The sequence below is a fragment of the Pongo pygmaeus genome, chromosome 4 (assembly GCF_028885625.2).
Source record: "Pongo pygmaeus isolate AG05252 chromosome 4, NHGRI_mPonPyg2-v2.0_pri, whole genome shotgun sequence".
In the NCBI taxonomy this organism is placed as follows: domain Eukaryota; kingdom Metazoa; phylum Chordata; class Mammalia; order Primates; family Hominidae; genus Pongo; species Pongo pygmaeus.
In genome coordinates this window covers 137,558,293-137,579,434 of record NC_072377.2, presented here as the reverse complement: position 1 = coordinate 137,579,434, position 21,142 = coordinate 137,558,293, and the positions used below count along the sequence as shown (strand labels likewise).

At 46.6% G+C, this 21,142-nt stretch overlaps 1 protein-coding gene across 2 annotated transcripts in view; it reads right to left on the bottom strand.

Annotated features, from left to right (window-relative positions):
- HSPA4 (heat shock protein family A (Hsp70) member 4) overlaps nt 1-10,403 on the bottom strand; it is a 57,303-nt gene extending 46,900 nt beyond the window's left edge. The window contains exon 1 of one of the 2 annotated variants that reach the window (XM_054487429.2): nt 5,142-10,403. In XM_054487429.2, coding sequence (XP_054343404.1) covers nt 5,142-5,248 — 107 coding nt within the window. In that variant the 5' untranslated portion in view covers nt 5,249-10,403. Of the gene's footprint in view, nt 1-5,107 lie in introns of both variants that reach the window. The other variant, XM_063665494.1, reaches the window with a different exon arrangement.
- Between the last annotated feature and the right edge of the window lie 10,739 nt (nt 10,404-21,142).

Sequence of the window (21,142 nt, the reverse complement as noted above, 5' to 3'; positions counted from 1 at the left end):
CTAGGCGCGGTAGCATGCACTTGTAGTCCCAGCTATTCGGGAGGCTGAGGCACCAGAACTGCTTGAGCCTGAGAGGCGGAGGTTGCAGTGAGCCAAGATTGCACCACTACACTCCAGCCTGAGCAAGAGTGGGACATTGTCTCAAAAAAAAAAAAGGTATGCAGAACTACTCTCAGGATATTACAATAGCCGTTGCTCTAATTCACTTTCTTCAACAATAGGAGAAAAAGAGCTTTTCAGAGAAACCACAATAATTAGACTATCAAATACAACTGATACGCAAAACTGGAATGGAAATAGAGACATTAATCAGAGCACTCTCTGGTTACTGCATTAGCCATGGACTAGAAAGTACCAAAAAGAGCTGATACCCAACAGACCAAACAACTCATACTTTAGATTTGCTGTTCCTAAAAACACAGCAAATTCCTCAGTAATTAACCTTTGCACTTTAAAAGTACACAGATGTAGAACCCAAAAGGTAAACTTCCATAGATTTCATCTTACTGTCCTAATCTCATAAAAAATTAATAAAAAATACAAAAAGTAATAGTATTATTAGCAAATACTTTGGCAGTATTTACTGAATCCCAGGCATTATTCTGAGCACTATGGCAAAAAAAAAAGGTATGAGTTATAGTTTTAACTCATTGTAATTCTTATAATCTCCAATGAAGTACAGAAATCACATCTGTTCCTACTGCAAATTAATCCCTTATATTTGTGTAAAGAATTCTGGCAATACTACTGAAACTTTAAGTATATACAGTATATCCCTTACCCTAGCAACTTCACCTCTGGAAATCTATACAACAAAAATAAAAGCATTAACATTATAACATAAATATGTAAGGCTACTTATTGAAGAACTATTTGTAACATCAAAAAGTTAGAAATAACCTGTTTGAAGAAAATGTGTTAGAGCCATAATAAAGAATTTTACAGGCCGGGCGCGGTGGCTCACACCTGTATTCCCAGCACTTTGGGAGGTCAAGGCGGGTGGATCATTTGAGGCCAGGAGTTTGAGACCATCCTGGCCAACATGGCGAAACCACGTCTATCTAAAAATACAAAAATTAGCCGCGTGTACACACATGACCGCAACAATGCACTCCAGCCTGGGTGACAGAGCCAGACTCCGTCTCAAAAAATAATCTTCCCACCGCACCTAGGTAAAAATCATTATTATTATTTACAAGGCTCTGCCTAATTCCTCAGATTCATCTCACAGCATTCTCTCAAGCAGCTGAAAGAGTCGTGGCTGCTCTTCAATCTATCAAGGATGCAGCTCTTCTTGCTCAGGTCTTTCCCACTTGCTGTTCCTTCTGCCTGGAACAACTCTTCCTCAAACCTACTGTGACCTCCAAGGTAAACTCCTACTCATCCTCAGGTCTCAGATGGTATTTCTTTCAAAGCACCTTCTACCCAACTTATTTTTGAGACAGAGTCTCGCTCTGTCACCCAGGTTGGAGTGCAGTGCATGATCCCGGCTCACTGCAACCTCCACCTACCGGGTTCAAGCGATTCTCCTGCCTCAGCCTCCAGAGTAGCTGGGACCACAGGCGCCCGCCACCGCACCCAGCTAATTTTTGTATTTTTAGTAGAGACAGGGTTCCACCATGTTGGCCAGGCTGGTTGCGAACTCCTGACCTCAAGCGATCCTCCTACCTCGGCCTCCCAGAGTGCTGGGATTACAGGCATGAGCTATTGTGCCAGGTCCTTCCATCCAATTTAAATTAGACCCGCTTATTCTATACTCTCACTGTATTCTGTACTTTTCCACCTTGCCCTTTACCACAGTTAGTAATTACTATATATTTTTGTTTAGTATTTGGTTTAATCCACCAGCCATGTCCATAATGGCATGACCTTATTTGTTCACCATAGTACCTCCAGTGCTTAGAAAAATGGCTACCACATCAGAGGCACTCAACATCTGATAAAATGAAGGAAGCCTAAATTGGGTGGAAAATCAAGGGTCTCTTCTGGATGAGACTCCACTGGCTCCTCAAAAACCTAATCCAGATTGTTACACCCACAATCTGAAACGAGGTACTTCCACCATCAAAAACCCTCTAAGACTTGCATCTCATTTCCACTCTCACGTTAAAACAAACCCACAACATGCAGTCTTTTTGTACGTATGAGCTCCAAATCCATCCCTCCATAACCGCTACCAAAAAAAAAAAAAAAAAAAACTTCCTGCTACCATTTTCCATTTAGCCCAAGACTCCAAAACAGAGTAATAAAAGTGAATCAAAATCATACAGTTCAGAAATTACTTGAAATGTATGGCATGCCTGTAAGTTAATGAAAACTATGAAGGAAAATATAAGGAAAACATGTAAGGAAAATTATTTAAATGGAATTTTCTTATCACAATTCCATGGTGTATGGGGTCATATATCACAATGTCTTTGAGGCAAATTTTTTATCTGAAACAACTCAGTTTCAAATAGAATTCATGGTATAATTGTTACAGCTATTGTCTTTCTAAAAGAAAAACAGGAGCATGTGATAATAATCTAAAAGAAAGGATAGAAACACTGTTCTTCCCAATACTTGGGATTCTCTTCCTGTGTGCTCTTTGGAGCTAAAGTGTGTTCAATCACAAGGCAGGAAAGGACCAAAACAATTAACTCAGCGCTTTAACCTTTTCCGTTCCTTAGGGGAGACATTTTATAGACCAAGAAAACACGGATCCAAAGATATTCTCAAATAAATACTAAAATGCTTAAAAACAAACTTTAATGCTTAAAAAAAAACTTCATGGCACAATACACTTCCCTGGAGATGCCAAGTTAGACTACCCATTGTTAAAAAGTACAAATAGGGAAAATACACTGCTAAAGGGCACAGGGCTTTGGGGGAGTGATGAAAATGTTCTAAAACTGATTACAGTAATGGTTGCACTGTTTCGTGACTACACTAAAAACAATCACTTCAACTGGTTAAATTGTATAGTATATGAATTAAACCTTAATAAAGCTGTGCCGGGTGCGGTGGCTCACGCCTGTAATCCCAGCACTTTGGAAGGCCTAGGCAGGCAGATCACTTGAGGTCAAGAGTTCGAGCCCACCCTGGCCAACATGGTTGAAACCCTGTCTCTACTAAAAAAGACAAAAATTAGCCGGGCGTGGTGGCGCACACCTGTAATCCCAGCTACTGGGGAGGCTGACGCAGGAGAATAGCTTGAACCCAGGAGGCGGAGGCTGCAGTGAGCCGAGATTATGCCAATGCACTCCAGCGTAGGGAACAGAGTGAGACTCCTTTTCAAAAAAAAAAAAAAAAAAAAAAAAAAAACCTTAATAGGACTGTTAACAAGACTAAACTCAGCAAAAGGACAGCAAACTACAGTTTTGGCTTCTGGGATGAGTTTTCAGGGGAAGCACCTGGGTTAGGAGGTGCGGGGTGCAGAAATTCGACAAGTGGAAAGGAAATGTGAGACTTCTGAACAATCTAGTTTGGCTGAAACCTGCTGAAGAAATGTGACAAAAATTGAGGGTGAAAATAATGGACCTTAGAATTGAGCCCCTGGGGCCGGGCACTGTGACTCACGCCTATAATCCTAGCACTTTGGGAGGCCGAGGCGGAAGGATCACTTGAGGTCAGGAGTTCAAGACCAGCCTGGGCAACTCGACAACACCCCATCTCTACTAAAAATACAAAATTTAGCCGGGCATGGTAGCACGCGCCTGTAATCCCAGCTCCTGAGGAGGCTGAGGCAGGAGAATCGCATGAACCCCCGAGGCCGAGGTTGCAATGAGCTGAGATCATGCCACTGCACTCCAGCCTGGGGCAACACAGCGAGACTCCATCTCAATCAATCAATAACAAGTGAACCCCTGGGCAGGGCACGGTGGTTCATGTCTGTAATCCCAGCACTCCGGAAGGCCGAGACTGGAGGACTGCTTGAGTCCAGGAGTTCGAGACCAGCCTGAGTGACATAGTGAAACCCTATTTCTACTAAAAATAAATAAAATTAGCCAAGCATGGTGGCGCACGCCTGCAACGCCAGCTACTTAGGAGGCTGAGGTGGGAGAATCACCTGAGCCAGGAGCCAGGGAGGTCGAGGCTGCAGTGAACCAAGATCGCACCACTGCACTCCAGCCTGGGCAGCCAGAGCGAGACCCTGTCTCAAAAAAGAAAAAGAAAAAAAAAAAAGAATTGAGACCCTAAATGGCAAATAATACAGAACTTCTTACAAGATTTTGTCTAAGAACATGACAATGGATTAAAATGTATCTACATATATTCAAAAGGCAGACTGTTTTACTGTAACCAATGAAAGACCTGAGTGACTCACCATTTTTTAGAGCTGTGTCTATGCTGGTCCCAAAACTTACTATGGGTTCTAGAAGTCAAGGCGGGTACTTGAGCCACTAACAATTTTGGCCAACACACTGGTTAGAATGCATTACCGTTAAAGTGCAACCCTATTGAGGGGTTAACGCGCACAAAACAGAGAATGACTCAATATAATACAATATCCCGAAATAATGTGGAAAACAAAAGCGATTGCAAAGTTATCATAAGAGCACCGATTTTATTAAATTCCTATCCGTGCCACCCCAATCTCAAGATCCCGAGTCCATCCGGAACCCGAGCCTGAGGCTGCTCCAGCTCGCTCTCTTCCGGGCGCTGCCCCGCCCCCACTCACGTGGGACGCTGACCGCTCCACGGTCTCGCGGCTGGCAAGCCCCAGAACCCGTTCAATTCAACTATTATTAAGCGTCTGCTGTGTGCAAAGTTCTGAGCTTTCTGTTGGACTCAAAAGACTCAGTACGACCTGGGCCTGGTCTCTGCCCTCCAGAAAAGGACCGCGATCCGTTTACATCCTAGGCCTGCAGTCCTTCCAGTTCCTACCCGTGCCCTCCGCTGGTCCGAGTACCGGCCAGAAGCCTTCCTTCGGCCGACGGGCCACCAGGGAAAAGGCCCTCGCGCTTAGCACACACCCACGCTCATGGTGGGTCGCGGCCCCTAGTGTCCTAGTACCTACTGGGGGTCTCTGACCCACCGGGACCTCGGCTTGGAACGGAGGCGACTCCTCGGCCCGCGTTCCCCAAGCAGCGAGGGTCCCAGACTGGAACAAGCATTAGCTCCTCACCCCAGTGCACGCGGCCGGCCCGGCCCACACTTACGGCGTGCAGCGGTCGCTATACTCATTAGCGATAGTCTCGATGCCGCCGGCGCGGGCCACAGCGACGTAGCAGCTCTGGAAGCCCAGGTCTATGCCCACCACCGACATGGCGCCGGCTACTGCTCGGGCTCGGGCTCGGGCCCGGGTCCGGCCACCGAGACAGGACACAGACCCCCGGCGGGGCTAGCGCGTGGAAAACAGGCCTCTTGGGACGAGGCTACTGAGGGGCGTGCGGTGTCCACGCGAGCGCCTAAATCCTTCCAGTGGGGACTGCCACCCAGAGCGCTGCTCAGGCCGGCTCCGGCTCAGTGGCCGCAGAGGAGGCGCCGGTAGCGGGGGCGGAGAAGATCTCGAAAGATCTCGTTGCGACGAGAGCTGAGCCGCAGCACGAGAGCTACGAAAGAACGGAATGTTCTCGCGATATCCCGGCTCAGGCGATTTCCCCCCCCTTCAGGCCCCGCCCCCAGTACGTATGAATACGTCACGTCCTGGCTTGAGAACCTGGGAAAGGACTGGGTGGCTGGCTGAAAGACGGCTGGGAAGCGCGTTTGACGAACCGAGCCTGCGCATGGAACCTGTGGCGCTGCACAGCTGCATGGAGATGTGGAGCACCTCCCTTTACCGTAGAAAGTAGGCGAGCCAGCTCGAGGCACTATACTGAGAAAGCGGTGCGGCTTACTTCCGCCGTTTTTCTGAATATCAAAGAAACTTCCGGTAGTGGGGTGTCTTGCATTCCACCGTGTCGGTCCCCCAGAATGAGACGCAAGCTGATCTGCAGATCCCCCAGGGTGCTTTCTGCTCTTCTCGGGGCAGGTTGGCCGGTAGGGGAGAAGGCCGCCATTGGAACGCGGCCCTTATGTCGGGTTCTGTCAAGAGTCTAAGATCGCACCCTCACCAGCGGAGGGAAGGAGCCCACTCCCAGCCACACCGCCTTGTTTTCTTTCGCTTAGCCTTGTCGCGCCGTTCTCTAAGCCACTCATGTCCTTAGATAGATTGAGGGGCCCGCAGGATTTAAGACTTTAATCCACAGTACATTCCAAGCACCTACCCGGTGGTAGGCCCTAACAAGGAACACAGGCAAGTGACACCCTGCCTGGCCTGAAAGGTCCGCTCAGACCTTTACATGAAGTTAATAAATGTTAAGCTTCAGGGTTCCTCGCTTGCATGGCCTCCTGGGAGAACAGGTAGTTGCTGAGTTCTGGAGAGGGGAAGCCAGCTTGAGATTAGGAAGCAAATCTATGTAAGCATTTCTAATAAATTACCCAGAGAGATCTAAGGAGAATCTGAATCTCCAAGTCTCTAGTAATGTGCTGTGATTTGTCTTTTAATTATTTGTTTTGTGTATTTTTAGGGCCCCCGAACGGTATATAAGTTTCACCTCTGCAAAACTTGGATCATCCCCATCATGAGGGTGGCTAAACAAGTAAAGGTGACCCCAGTACAGAATGGCAAGTGCTATATGCACACAATGGTGGAGACTAGGACAACTTCCCAGGAAAGGAAAAGGCTGTGTTCAAGTTTGGAAAACTAGCAATAGAGACCATAGTTTAAGGACTAAAAAGAAATTCTCCGTTGCTGGAGGGTATATCATGAGTTGAAGGTCTCAAGGCTAGAGTACCTGCCCTTCAGCCATTTTAAAAGTGAATGAGCAAAGTAGAAATTACATTGTCCTGGTATGCCCTTCCCTTTAAATACCTGCATTTCCTGCCACCTCAGGAGGTACTTCACTGTACAGGAGCAACCCCAAACCCGGGTTGATTACCATTAAAACTTGCAAATGGCCACACAGTTCTCACATTTTGCCTAACTAAAACCTGTTTGTTCGTCAAAGACAAGTACCAGGTGCTACCTGTAAAAGGGTACTGGGAGTAAAAAGAGTGGAGGCAGCAAGGAACAGCCTTTGGAAAAACGAGAGCAGGGACATATTTGTACGTTGTATACCCATGTTCATAGTAGCTTATTCACGGTAGCTAAAAGGAGGAAACAATCCACATGTCCACTGACAGTGAATGAGTTTTCTAAATTTAGTGTATACACACAACAGTACATTATACAGCTTTGAAAAGACAAAGGAATGAAAGTCTGATAAATGCTACAGCACAAATGAACCTTGAAAATACGCCAAGTGAAAAGCCAAACAAATCAAAATTAATTTTTTTAATTTTAATTTTATATTCAAAATTTAACATGATTCCACTTGTATCAGGCACCTACAATAAACTACATAAAGACAGAAAAGCGGTTTCACAAGTAGAGTGAAATGGAGAGTTAAGGGATACAGAGTTTCAGTTTGGGAAGATGAGAAAGTTCTGGAGATAGATGCTGGTGGTAGTTGCGTAACAATGTGCATGATCAGTGACACTGATTTGTACATTTAAAAATGATGAAAATGGTAAATTTTATGTATATTTCACCACAATTTTTTAAAGTTTTTTTAAGTTAGGTTGACCTTGACCTTCCTTCCTCTGTTTTTCTCCTACCTAGGGGCAATATCAATAATACCAAGCACACTGTTGACCTTAATTATGACAGAGTCCTGTCTCTATCTGTTTATCTCAGTTGTTAATCACTGAGCAAACAGCCCGAGCTGCCTAGGCTAAAGTGTCCGGTGAACCTAAAAGATCACTGTCTGTGTTACTGCCTGTTTTTGCCTTCCTTCTATTGGAAGACCTCCCTATGTCTTAGCTAAGTTGATGAAAATTATAACCATGTCTTACTATGTTCCAACTTCATACCTTAACTGCTGTGTTTGCCTTGGTACTGCTTTCAGTTTAAAATACCACCAGCCCTATCAATCTTTTTAATGATTTGTCCTTCTCAAAATAAAACATAACTACCATCAGTCACAGAGAGTACTCATCCTCCTATAAATAGTTTCCTGGATCATCAAACTTATAGCTCAAGAGATTATTCTGGGATATTTAAATAAATGAAGTCAGAAAAAGGTTATTTTAGAATCCTGAAGAATCTAAAGTGGCAAGTTTCCAAGTATCACAACTGCGAACCAATGAAGTGTCCAGAATATTTAATGTTGGAGGCACTGTGATTGGAGAACAAATTCTTTCCATTTGGCAGAGTATCTTAAGTATTTAAGTATTTTAGAAGCAGGAAGTTGTTAAATGCCACTCTCAAATACCACGATTAAATTTAGTCCTAAGCAATCACAGAAGTGTTTGTTTTTAAATATACAGTGTTCATAGGCTGCCCACCAAAAGACAAAAGGTTCTCCATCAGCTGGGGACTCATATTTCTCCCCGACAAGTGTCCAGTGGAATCCTGCCCTACACTCTGGAGCAGCTTCTGCAATTTTTTGCTTCACAAGGAAACTACCTGCTCAGGTAATGGTGATTTTCTGACCTCCCTGATCTTACAGGGATCAATACCTTTAGTGGATCAATACCTTTAATCAAAGCAACAACCCTTTCTTAAACTCCAAAACTCCAATAAATCAATAATAATGGTAATTACCATGTCTCTGGCATTCCTACAGCATATGCTAGCATTATGCCAGACACTGTACTGATATCAATATCATAATTCCTTTACTCGTCATAGCAAGCCCATCAGGTAGGTGATATTTTTCCTATTTTATAGAGACCTGATAAGGTTAAGGTACTTGTTCAAGGTCACACAACTTTCTCACAACTACACTGCTTCTCTATTTCTTCTTTTAGATGATCATGTTCTGTCACCCAGACTGGAGTGCAGTGTCATGGTCATAGCTCACTGCAGCCTGGGCTCAAGCAATCCTCCCACCTCAGCCTCCTGAGTAGCTAGGACTACAGGCATGTGGTGCCACATACAGCTCATTTTTTCATTTTTTTGTAAAAATGAGGATCTCTTAGCCAGGCACAGCAGCTCATGCCTGTAATCCCAGTGTGTCCAGAATTGGTGGGTTCTTGGTCTCCCTAACTTCAAGAATGAAGCTGCAGACCCTCACGTGAGTGTTACAGTTCTTAAAGATGGTGTGTCCAGAGTTTGTTCCTTCTGCTGTTCGGACATGTCTGAAGTTTCTTCCTTCTGGTGGGTTCGTGGTCTACGCTGACTTCAGGAGTGAAGCTGCAGAACTTCACAGTGAGTGTTACAGCTCTTAAAGGCAGTGCAGACCCAAAGAGTGAGCAGCAGCAAGATTTATTGTGAAGAGCAAAAGAACAAAACTTTCACAGTGTGGAAGGGGACCTGAGCAGGTTGCCGCTGCTGGCTGATGGGGAAGGTGGGGGGGGGAGGGGTGCGCAGCCTGCTTTTATTCCCTTATCTGGCCCCACCTACATCCTGCTGATTGGTCCATTCTACAGAAAGCTGATTGGTCCATTTTGACAGAGTGCTAATTGGTGTCTTTACAAACCTTTAGCTAGACACAGAGTGCTGATTGGTGCATTTACAATCCTTTAGCTAGACACAAAAGTTCTCCAAGTACCCCACCTGATTAGCTAGACACAGAGCGCTGATTGGTGCATTTACAAACCTTTAGCTAGACACAGAGTGCTGACTGGTGTGTTTACAAACCTTTAGCTAGACATAGAGTTCTGATTGGTGCATTTACAGTCCTTTAGCTAGACAGAAAAGTTTTCCAAGTCCCCACCAGACCCAGAAGCGCAGCCAGCTTCACCTCTCATGGCACTCACCATGGGACTTTGCGGCACCTAGCCCGGGCACTCCGGCAGCCCAGAGGGAGTTCATCCCCCCATCAAGCCCAGCAGGCACCAGCCAGCAGCGCTGAGTGCAGGCCACCGAGCCCTTGCCCACCCAGATCCCACACCAGCCCACGAGTGCTGCGGGCAGCCCCAGCTCCTGCCCATGCTTCTCCCTCCACACCTCCCCACGAGCAGAGGGAGCCTGCTGCAGCCTCGGCCAGCCCCAGAGAGGGGCCCCCACAGCACAGGGGCAGGCTGAAGGGCTCCTCGAGCATGGCCAGAGTGGACGCCAGGCCGAGGAGGCGCCGAGAGCAAGCGAGGGCTGCTAGCACGTTGTCATCTCTCACCAGCACTTTGGGAGGCTGAGGCAGGTGGATCACCTGAAGTTGGGAGTTCAAGACCAGCCTGGCCAACATGGTGAAACCCCTTCTCTACTAAAAATACAAAAATTAGCTGGGCCTGATGTCACGCATCTGTAATCCCAGCTACTCAGGAGGCAGGGGCAAGAGAACTGCTTGAGCCCGGTAGGTGGAGGTTGCAGAGGTTGCAGTGAAGTGAGATGGTACCACAGCACTCCAACCGTTGGTAAGAGAAAGAGACTCTGTCTCAAAGAAAGAAAGAGAGAGAGAGAAAGGAAGAAAGAAAGAAAGAGAAGAAGGGAGGAAAGAAAGAAAAAGAAAAGAGGCCGAGCGCAGTGGCTCATGCCTCTAATCCCAGCAATTTGGGAGGCCCAGTTGGGCAGATCACAAGGTCAGGAGATCGGGACCATCCTGGCTAACACAGTGAAACCCTGTCTCTACTAAAAATACAAAAAATTAGCCAGGCGTGGTGGCGGACGCATGTAGTCCTAGCTACTCAGAAGGCTGATGCAGGAGAATGGCATGAACCTGGGAGGCGGAGCTTGCAGTGAGCTGAGATCGCGCCACTGCACTCCAACTTGGGCGACAGAGCGAGACTCTGGGAAAAAAAAAAAAAAAAAAAGAGGAAGGAAAGAAAGAATGAAACGAGTGGGGGTCTCGCTACATTGCTCAGACAGGTCTTGAATTCCTGGCGTCAAGCAGTTCTCCCACCTCGGCCTCCCAAACTGTTTCACAGGACAGCGTTTGTTCTAGGAGATATCGACAGGTTAATATTAACAATTTTAAGGTTCTGAGAAGTCCTGTGGAAAACCTTTAACTTTGTATAATCATAAATAGAAATATAAGAAATACTGGGGGCTGGGGGCAGTGGTTCACGCCTGTAATCCCAGCATTTTGGGGGACCGAGGTGGGCAGATCACGAGGTCAGGAGTTCGAGACCAGCCTGACCAATATGGGGAAACCCCTTCTCGACCAGAAATACAAAAATTAGGCATGGTGGCACACACCTATAACCCCAGCAACCGAGGAGGCTGAGGCAGGAGAATCACTTGAACCCGGGAAGAAGAGATTGCAGTGAGCTGCACTCCAGCCTGAACCACAGAGCAAGACTCTGTCAAAAAAAAAAAAAAAAAAAAAAACAACTACCAGATTAATGGCTGGGCACAGTGGCTCACACCTATAATCCCAGCACTTTGGGAGGCCGAGGAGGGCAGATCACGAGGTCAAGACATCAAGACCATCCTGGCCGACGTGGTGTAACCCCATCTCTATGAAGAATACAAAAATTAGCCAGGCGTAACAGTGCGCGCCTGTAGTCCCAGCTACTCGGGAGGCTGAGGCAGAAGAATTGCTTGAACCCAGGAGGCAGCGGTGAGCTGAGATCGTGCCACTGCACTCCAGCCTGGGTAACAGAACAAGACTTCTCAAACAAAAAAAAGAAAAAAAGGAAATACCGGGTTAAAAATACTGGGAGAACATAGTTTAGTCTTTTGCTTTTTTTACTCAAGCGTTTTTTTTGGGTTTTTTTGTTTTTTTTGTTTTTTTTTTAGTTGGAGTCTCACTCTGTTGCCCAGGCTGGAGTGCAGTGGCGTGATCTCCGCTCACTGCAACCTCTACCTCCTGGGTTCAAGCGATTCCTCCCGCCTCAGCCTTCCAGGTAGCTGGGATTACAGACGCCCACCACCATGCCCAGCTAATTTTTTTTTTTTTTTTTTTTTTTTTTGGTTTTGAGACGGACTTTCACTCTTGTTGCCCAGGCTGGAGTGCAATGGCACAATCTCAGCTCACTGCAACCTCCGCCTCCCAGGTTCAAGCGATTCTCCTGCCTCAACCTCCCAAGTAGCTGGGATTAGGGGCATGCGCCACCACACCCGGCTAATTTTGTATTTTTAGTAGAGACAGGGTTTCTCCATGTTGGTCAGGCTGGTCTCAAACTCCTGACCTGAGGTGATCCACCCACCTCGGCCTCCCAAAGTGCTGGGATTACAGACATGAGTCACTGCACCTGGCCAATTTTTGTATTTTTAGTAGAGACAGGGTTTCACTGTTTTGCCAGGCTGGACTCAAACTCTTGACCTCAAGTGATCCACCTACCTTGGCCTCCCAAAGTGTTGGGATTACAGGCCTGAGGCACCTCGCATGGCCACTCAAGCATTTTTCTAAGCATAACGCTTTTTTTTTTTTTTCCACACAGGGTCTCACTCTGTTGCCCAGGCTGGAGTGCAATGGCTTGATCATGGTACAATGCAACTTCAACCTCGCAGGCTCAGGCCGTCCTCCTGCCTCAGCCTCCTGAGTAGTCAGGCCACAAGTGCCTGCCACCACACCCAGCTAATTTTTCAATTATTTGTGAATATGGGGTCTCTCTTTGTTGCCCAGACTGGACTCGAACCCCTATGTTCAAGTGATCCTCCCACCTTGACCTCCCAAAGTGCTGGAATTACAGGCGTGAGCCACCATGCCAGGCCCATAATGCTCTTTTGATACAAAAACTACCATCACAGTTCACTTCTCTTTTTTTTTTTTTTTTTTTTTGAGATGCAGTCTCACTGTGTTGCCAGGCTGGAGTGCAGTGGCGCAATCTCGGCTCACTGCAACCTCTGACTCCCTGGTTCAAGTGATTCTCCTGCCTCAGCCTCCTGAGTAGCTGGGATTACAGGCACGTGCCACCACGCCCAGCTAATTTTTGTATTTTTAATAGAGACGGGGTTTCACCATGTTGGCCAGGATTGTCTCGATCTCCTGACCTCGTGATCCGCCCACTTCGGCCTCCCAAAGTGCTGGGATTACAGGAATGAGCCACTGCTCCCGGCCTCACAATTCACTTCTAACTCCAAACTGGCTAAAATCCCAGGGTCTTTACTCCACTCTGGCTATCAAACTGTCTGCTTACATAACAGCACTATGATCTCATCCAGTGGCCTTTTCTCTTAAGCTCTATTTTTTTGTCCTTAATCAGGTTGGTTCACTTAATGTATATGGCTTGCAGCGTCATTAGTAGTCCCAGCACTTTCCCTCTTTGTAACTTTTAAATGCTGGGGGAGGCCGGGCGCGGTGGCTCACGCCTGTAATCCCAGCACTTTGGGAGGCCGAGGCGGGCGGATCACAAGGTCAAGAGATTGAGACCATCCTAGCTAACACGGTGAAACCCTGTCTCTCCTAAAAATACAAAAATATTAGCCAGGTGTGGTGGCGGGCACCTGTAGTCCCAGCTACTTGGGAGGCTGAGGCAGGAGAATGACGTGAACCCAGGAGGCGGAGCTTACAGTGAGCCGAGATCCTGCCACTGCGCTCTAGCCTGGGCGACAGAGCGAGACTCCGTCTCAAAAAAAAAAAAAAAGTGCTGGGGGAACACTGCACAGATTTCTCTGGGCCATATAAGCTGACATTCTGAAATTTTAACCCTTTCATCTAGGCCCCTTGATCACCAGTGATTTTCCTGACATGACTCACATTTTCACTGGCTCCAACACTCCTCACCTAGCCCCAGACTAGGTTTTTTTCCACCTCTAGCAGCTAACGTTCCAACTCCGCCCCCAAGTCCTGCCTATTGGCCTAGTCTGCTGATGCCCAACATGACTCCTCCTCAGCCCAGCTCTGCTCTAGCCTGGCCTGTCCCTGTCCTGTCCCTAAGTATAGAGGCCCCTACAGGGAACTGTACTGCAGTAATAGCAGCTGCCATCTCATTCCTGCAACTTAACAGAACTTTTTTTTTTTTTTTTTGAGACAGAGTCTCACTCTGTTGCCCAGGCTTGAGTGCAATGGCACGATCTCAGCTTACTGCAACCTCCGCCTCCCAGGTTCAAGCGATTCTCCTTCCTCAGCCTCCCAAGTAGCTGGGACTACAAGCGCTCACTGCCACACCTGGCTAATTTGTTTGTATTTTTAACAAAGACGGGTTTTCACCATTTTGGCCAGGCTGGTCTTGAACCCCTGACCTCAGGTGATCCCCCCACCTCAGCATCCCAAAGTGCTGGGATTACAGGTATGAGCCACCTCGCCCTGCCCAGAGTGTGAATATTTGCAATTTGATAAAGGATCAGTGTGATGGTTAATACTGAGCATCAACTTGATTGGATTGAAGGGTGCAATATTGATCCTGAGTGTCTATGAGAGTGTTGCCTAGGAAGATTAACATTTGAGTCAGTGGGCTAGGGAAGTAGATGGTGGGCAGGCTGGGGATTAGATGGTGGGCGCCATCTAATCAGCTGCCAGTGAATATAAAGCAGGCAGAAAAACATGAAATGACGAGAGGGGCCTAGCCTCCCAGCCTACATCTTTCTCCTGTGCTGGATGCTTCCTGCCCTCAAACATCGGACTCCAGGTTCCTCAGTTTTGGGACTTGGACTGGCTCTCCTTGCTCCTCAGCTTGCAGACAGTCTATTGTGGGACGCTGTGATCATTTAGGTTAATACTTAATAAATTCTTCTTTATATATATATATATGAGGGTCCTACTTGTACTAAAAAGATCACTTTTGGCCAGGCGCGGTGGTTCATGCCTGCAATCCCAGAGCTGTGGGAGGCCGAGGCAGGCAGATTGCCTGAGGTCAGGAGTTCGAGACCAGCCTGGCTAACATGGTGAAACCCCGTCTCTACTAAAAATACAAAATAATTAGCCAGGAGTGGTGGTGCGCCCCTGTAGTCCCAGCTACTCAGGAGGCTGAGGCAGGAGAATCGCTTGAACCCGGGAGGCGGAGGTTGCAGTGAGCCGAGATTGCGCCACTGCACTCCAGCCTGGGCGACAGAGCAAGACTACGTCTCAATACATACATACATACATACATAAAATTTAAAAGTCACTTTTAGTAGTTTAGAATAGTACCTGAAATATCTCCATTAGGGCTTCTCTCTCATGTTCTTTCCAGGGCATCCTCTCTCAAAGTAAAATTCCTTTCCAAGGTTAGGAGACAAAGTAACAGTCTTAGATCTCCATGTGAATGAAGACAAATGATAACCACAGAAATGAGAGGAGTTTAGGAAGAAGAACCACAGAAATGAGAGGAGTTTAGTCACATGCACAAGAAGGAAGGCTCAAAGGGGCAAAGGCAGACAAACCTTACCAACTTTACCGTTTTGCTGAAGGGGCCGACTGTGCACTATCTAATCCAGTTAGGGTAGGCTTGTTTTTGGAGATTGGCGAAAATAATTTAACATTAATAACAGAACCCTTTTAAAGGAATGGAAAGTTATGTGGCAGCATATTGAATCCGTCTAGAGATCCTACCATAGGCCAAATCAGGTTGCTGTTTTAATTCAAAACCACCAGGAGGTTGGGCACAGTGGCTCATGCCTGTAATCCCAGCACTTTTGGAAGCTGAGACAGGAGGATTGCTTGAGCCCAGTAGATGGAGGCTGCAGTGAACCCTGTTCATGCCACTACACTCCAGCCTGGGAGATGAAGTGAAACCACCTAAGAATAATAAAACAATCACGCCACTGCACTCCAGCCTGGTGACAGAGTGAGACTCTGTCTCAAAAATAATAATAATAAATAAAAATAACAAAACAAAAACCCACACACACCATGAGAAGATAAGAAGGAATCAAAAGACAGGACTCTGAATACCATAGCCTAACTATAGAATACAGGGTACCTGGACCAACCAACCTTTCCTCTAGGTGCATCGTTACTCTTCATTTGTTTGGGTCTGATTTGGTCAAATCTTAACTCAGTATTCAGTGGGTACCTGGAGTAGCTTCAAAGGGACTTTGAATATGAAGTTGCAAGCCAGATTGCAAAGGTACTATGAACTTAAAGTTACAAGCCCAATTGTGGGTGTGTGAGCATGCAGGCACATGTAACATAGGGAGAGACAATGCCCGTGTGCCTGACCTAGGGAGGAGGGGATAAATTAAGAAGATTGGAGAAGGAAGGGACAGATCAGAAAACAAAGAATGATGACCTGTGGTCCCTGGCTGGTTTTGGAAGGCTGCTCTTAATACTTCTGCCTGGCAGTTAAAATCCCATAAACTCACATCTTGAACTTCTGGGAGATCATTCTCAGAAACAGGCCATTCTTTTCCTAGTGTAGGCAGGCCCATGCATGCCTGTTCCTGAGACCTCATTGCATGCCAGGATGAAGAGGAGGAGGTGCAGCCTCAGCTCAAGGAATATGGCCTAAGAAGGGCAAGAGTGAAAAATGGTGGCTGGGCGCAGTGGCTCATGCTTGTAATCCTAGCACTTTGGGAGGCCGAAGCGGGTGGATTGCCTGAGCTCAGGAGCTCGAGACCAGCATGGGCAAGATGGTGAAATCCTGTCTCTACTAAAACACAAAAAATTAGCCAGGCGTGGTGGCAGGCACCTGTAATCCCAGATACTCGGGAGGCTGAGACGGGAGAATTGCTTGAACCTGGAAGGCAGAGGTTGCAGTAAGCCAAGATCACACCACTGCACTCCAGCCTGGGCAACACAGCAAGACTCCATCTCAAAAAAGAAAAAGAAAAAGAAAAATGGCAAATAAAGGAAAAAGTACATAAAAGAATCAGGGCTCCTCTTTTGAGAACAACTGAAGTCAAGGATTTCATTTATTTGCCTTTTCTGAGTACACGAGTTTGCTGATTCTATCTCTCCCCACCTAGACACACACACACACACACACACACACACACACACACACACACACACACACACACACACATCACTCAGCATTTGCTTTGCTTTCAAGTTCCTTAAGTTAGTGTCTTTCTCTAGGACTTTCAATGGAAGTTTGTTTTTTTTTTCTGAGACAGAGTTTTGTTCTTGTTGCCCAGGCTGGAGTGCAATGACGCAATCTCAGCTCACCTCAACTTCTGCCTCCCGGGTTCAAGCGATTCTCCTGCCTCAGCCTCCCAACTAGCTGTTATTACAGGCATGCACCACCACACCTGGCTAATTCTGTATCTTTAGTAGAGACGGGGTTTCTCCATGTTGGTCAGGCTGGTCTCAAACTCCTGACCTCAGGTGATCTGCCTCAGCCTCCCAAAGTGCTGGGATTACAGGCATAAGCCACCGTGCCTGGCTTGCTTGACCTTTCAATATCATACTAAATCGTTGTCTAATAAGTCCATCTAATAGTCATGTGCTTCTCAAAGAAAATGTAACTGACTTGCTGTTTTCTACTGATTAAGGCTCAGACTATAAAATTAGATGTTATAGAAGACTGATAAATTGCAAATAATTTTTTTTTCTTTTTTTTTTTTTTTTGAGATGGAGTCTCGCTCTGTCACTCAGGCTGGATGGAGTGCAGTGGCGCGATCTTGGCTCACTGCAAGCTCCGTGTCCCGGGTTCATGCCATTCTCCTGCCTCAGCCTCCCGAGTAGTTGGGACTACAGGCGCCCACCACCACGCCCGGCTAATTTTTGTATCTTTAGTAGAGACAGGGTTTCACTGTGTTAGCCAGGATGGTCTCGATCTCCTGACCTTGTGATCCGCCCACCTCGGCCTCCCAAAGTGCTGGGATTATAGGCATAAGCCACCGCACCCGGCAGCAAATAATTTTTGTATGGTAGAGATATTAATTATTTATTTTTTTTCCTTTCTTTTTTGCCTCCACCTCTCAGGCTCAAGCAATGCTCCTGCTTCATCTTCCCAAGTAACTGGGACTACAGGCTTATGCCACTATGCTTGGTTAATTTATTCATTTATTTTTTTGCAGAGACAGGATTTCTTCATCTTGCCCATGCTAGTCTCAAACTCCTATGCTCAAGGAATCCGCCTGCTGCATCCTCCCAAAGTACTAAGATTATAAGCATAACTCACCCACCATGTCCAGCTGAGATGTAAATTATTTGTGTCTGTTAGAAAAAAATATTCCCCGCCAGGAGTGGTGGCTTGCGCCTGTAATCCCATCATTTTGGGAGGCCAAGGCAGGGGGATCACTTGAGGTCAGGAGTTCGAGACCAGCCTGGCCAACATGGTGAAACCCCATCTCTACTAAAAAAATATATATAAAAATTAGCTGGGCGTGGTGGCAAGCGCCTGTTATCCCAGCTACTCAGAAGGCTGAGGCAGGAGAATCGCTTGAACCCGGGAGGTGGAGGTTGTGTGAGCCAAGATAGCGCCACTGCACTCCAGCCTGGGCGACAGAGCAAGACTCTGTCTCAAAAAAAAAAGGCTGGGCGCAGTGGCTCATGCCTGTTAACCCAGAACTTTGGGAGGCCAAGATAGGCGGATAGCCTGAGCTCAGGAGTTTGAGACCATCCTGGGCAACATGGTGACACCCCGTCTCTACTAAAATACAAAAAATTAGCCAGGCATGGTGGTGTGTGCCTGTAGTCCCAGCTAGTCGGGAGGCTGAGACACAAGAATCACTTGAGCCTGGGAGGTGGAGGTTGCAGTGAGCTGAGATGGCGCCACTGCACTCCAGCTTGGACTACAGAGTGAGATTCCGTCTCACAAAAAACAGAAAGAAAAAGATAAAATATTCCCCAAAATTGTGTTTTTATGCTCTGTAGAATAACAAGTTTTGTATCTAATTTTGAAATCTAACTTCAGCATTCTTTCTTTCACGAGTCTCTTGAATTCTCTATTGAATCAGCTTTGTTCTCCTGCTGGCTGTCTCATGAGTCAGTTAAATAAATCACTGACATACCCTCACTATATATTTGCATGTTCATAACTTTTTAAAATTTATACTTTTATGATTCAGACATTTCCTTAATAAAATACAAACAAAAAAATAAAAATTATACTTTGTCCTCAAAGAGCCAAGCATAGTATTACCTATGAGCCAGCAGTTCCACTCACAAGTGCCTATATACCCAAAGGAATTGAAAGCAAAGACTCAAACAGATACTTGCGCACCAATGTTTATAGCAGCATTATTCACAATAGCCAAAAGATGGAAGCAACCCGTGTCCCTCAACAGATGAATAAACAAAATGTGCTATATACATAGACTTTTTTTTTTTTTTTGAGACAGAGTCTTGCTCTTATTGCCCAGGCTGGAGTGCAATGGCACGATCTCTTCTCACTACAACCTCTGCCTCCCAGGTTCAAGCGATTCTCCTACCTCAGCCTCCCAAATAGCTGGAATTACAGGCACCCACCACCACGCCCAGCTAATTTTGTATTTTTAGTAGAGACGGGGTTTCACCATGTTGGTTGGCCAGGCTGGTCTCAAACTCCTGACCTCAGGTGATCCACTCACCTCGGCCTCCCAAAGTGCTGAGATTACAGGTGGGAGCCACCATGCCCAGCCATGCATGGACCATTATTGAGCCATAAAAAGGAATGAAATCCAGATAAATGCTAGAACATGAATAAACCTTGAAAACATTATTTTGTTTTTTTGTTTGTTTGTTTGTTTGAGATAGGGTCTCACTCTGTCACCCAGGCTGGGGTGCAGTGGCACAATCTCAGCTTGCTGAGACCTCCACCTCCCAGGCTCAAGTGATCCTCCCATCTCAGCCTCCTGAGTAGCTGGGACTACAGGCTTATGCCACCACACTTCACTAATTTTTATATTTTTTATAGAGACAGGGTTTTGCCATGTTGCCTAGGCTGGTCTCAAACTCCTGGGCTCAAGCAGTCCACCTGCCTTGGCCTGCCAAAGTGCTGGGATTATGGGTGTGAACCACCACCTGGCTGAACTTTGAAATTATTATGCTAAGTGAAATAAGCCAGACCCAAAAGGACAAATAGGATATGATTACACTTATATAAGGAAGCTAGAATAAGCAAACTCACAGAGATAGAATGTAAAATAGAGGTTACCAGGGGCTAAGCAGAATGGATGGGGTTTTAGTTTGTTTGTTTGAGACAGAGTCTTGCTCTGTCGCCCAGGCTGGAGTGCAGTGGCACCATCTCGGCTCACTGCAACCTCCGCCTCCCAGGTTCAAGCAATTATCCTGCCTCAGGCTCCTGAGTAGCTGGGACTAAAGGCGCCCACTACCATGCCCGGCTAATTTTTGTATTTTAAGTGGAGACGGGGTTTCACTATGTTGGTGAGGCTAGTCTCCAACTCCTGACCTTGTGATCTGCCCGCCTCGGCCTCCCAAAGTGCTGGGATTACAGGCGTGAGCCACTGTGCCCAGCCAGATTGGGGAATCATTTTTAAGTGAATACAGAGTTTCTATTTGGGATGATGAAAAAGTTCTGGAAACAGGTAGTAGTGATGGTTGCCGGACACGGTGGCTCACGCCTGTAATCCCTGCACTTTGGAAGGTCTGGGTGGGCAGATCACTTGAGCCCCGGAGTCTGAGACCAGCCTGGGCAATATAGTGAGACCCTGTCTCTACAAAAAACATTTATTTTTATTTGTTATTATTATTATTATTGGAGACAGAGTCTCGCTCTGTCACCCAGGCTGGAGTGCAGTGGCACCATTTCAGCTCACTGCAATCTCTACCTCCTGGGTTCAAGAGATCCTCCCACCTCAGGCTCCTAAGTAGCTGGGACTACAGGCATGTGCCAACATGCTCGGCTAATTTTTTTTTTTTTTTTTTTTTTTTTGACATGGAGTCTCACTCTGTTGCCCAGACTAGAGTGCAGTGGCGCAATCTCAGCTTACTGCAACCTCTGCCTGCTGGGTTCAAGCAATTCTCCTGACTCAGCCTCCCAAGTAGCTGAGACTACAAGCATATGCCACGATGCCTGGCTAATTTTTAGTATTTTTAGTAGAAACAGGGTTTCACCATGCTGGCCAGGCTGATCTCGAACTTCTGACCTCGTGATCTGCCTGCCTTGGCCTCCCGAATTGCTGGGATTACAGGCATGAGCTACCATGCCTGGCCCTGTATTTTTAATAGAGACAGGGATTCACCATTTTAACCAGGCCGGTCTTGAACTCCGGACTTCAAGTGATCCACCTGCCTCAGCCTTCTTTCTCTGTAGACCAGATTTCTCTCTCTCCAGACACTGGCTGCCCCTCAGCTCTGAATATACATGCTTCAGGACCAACCCTACACAGGGATGAAAAGTAAAGACCGTGAGTTCTAACATAAAATTCTCAGGTAAGAGGCCTTGATTGACCCAGCTTAAATCAGTCAAACTAGTTCAGTCAAGTGTGGCTAGGGGTACAGGGTCA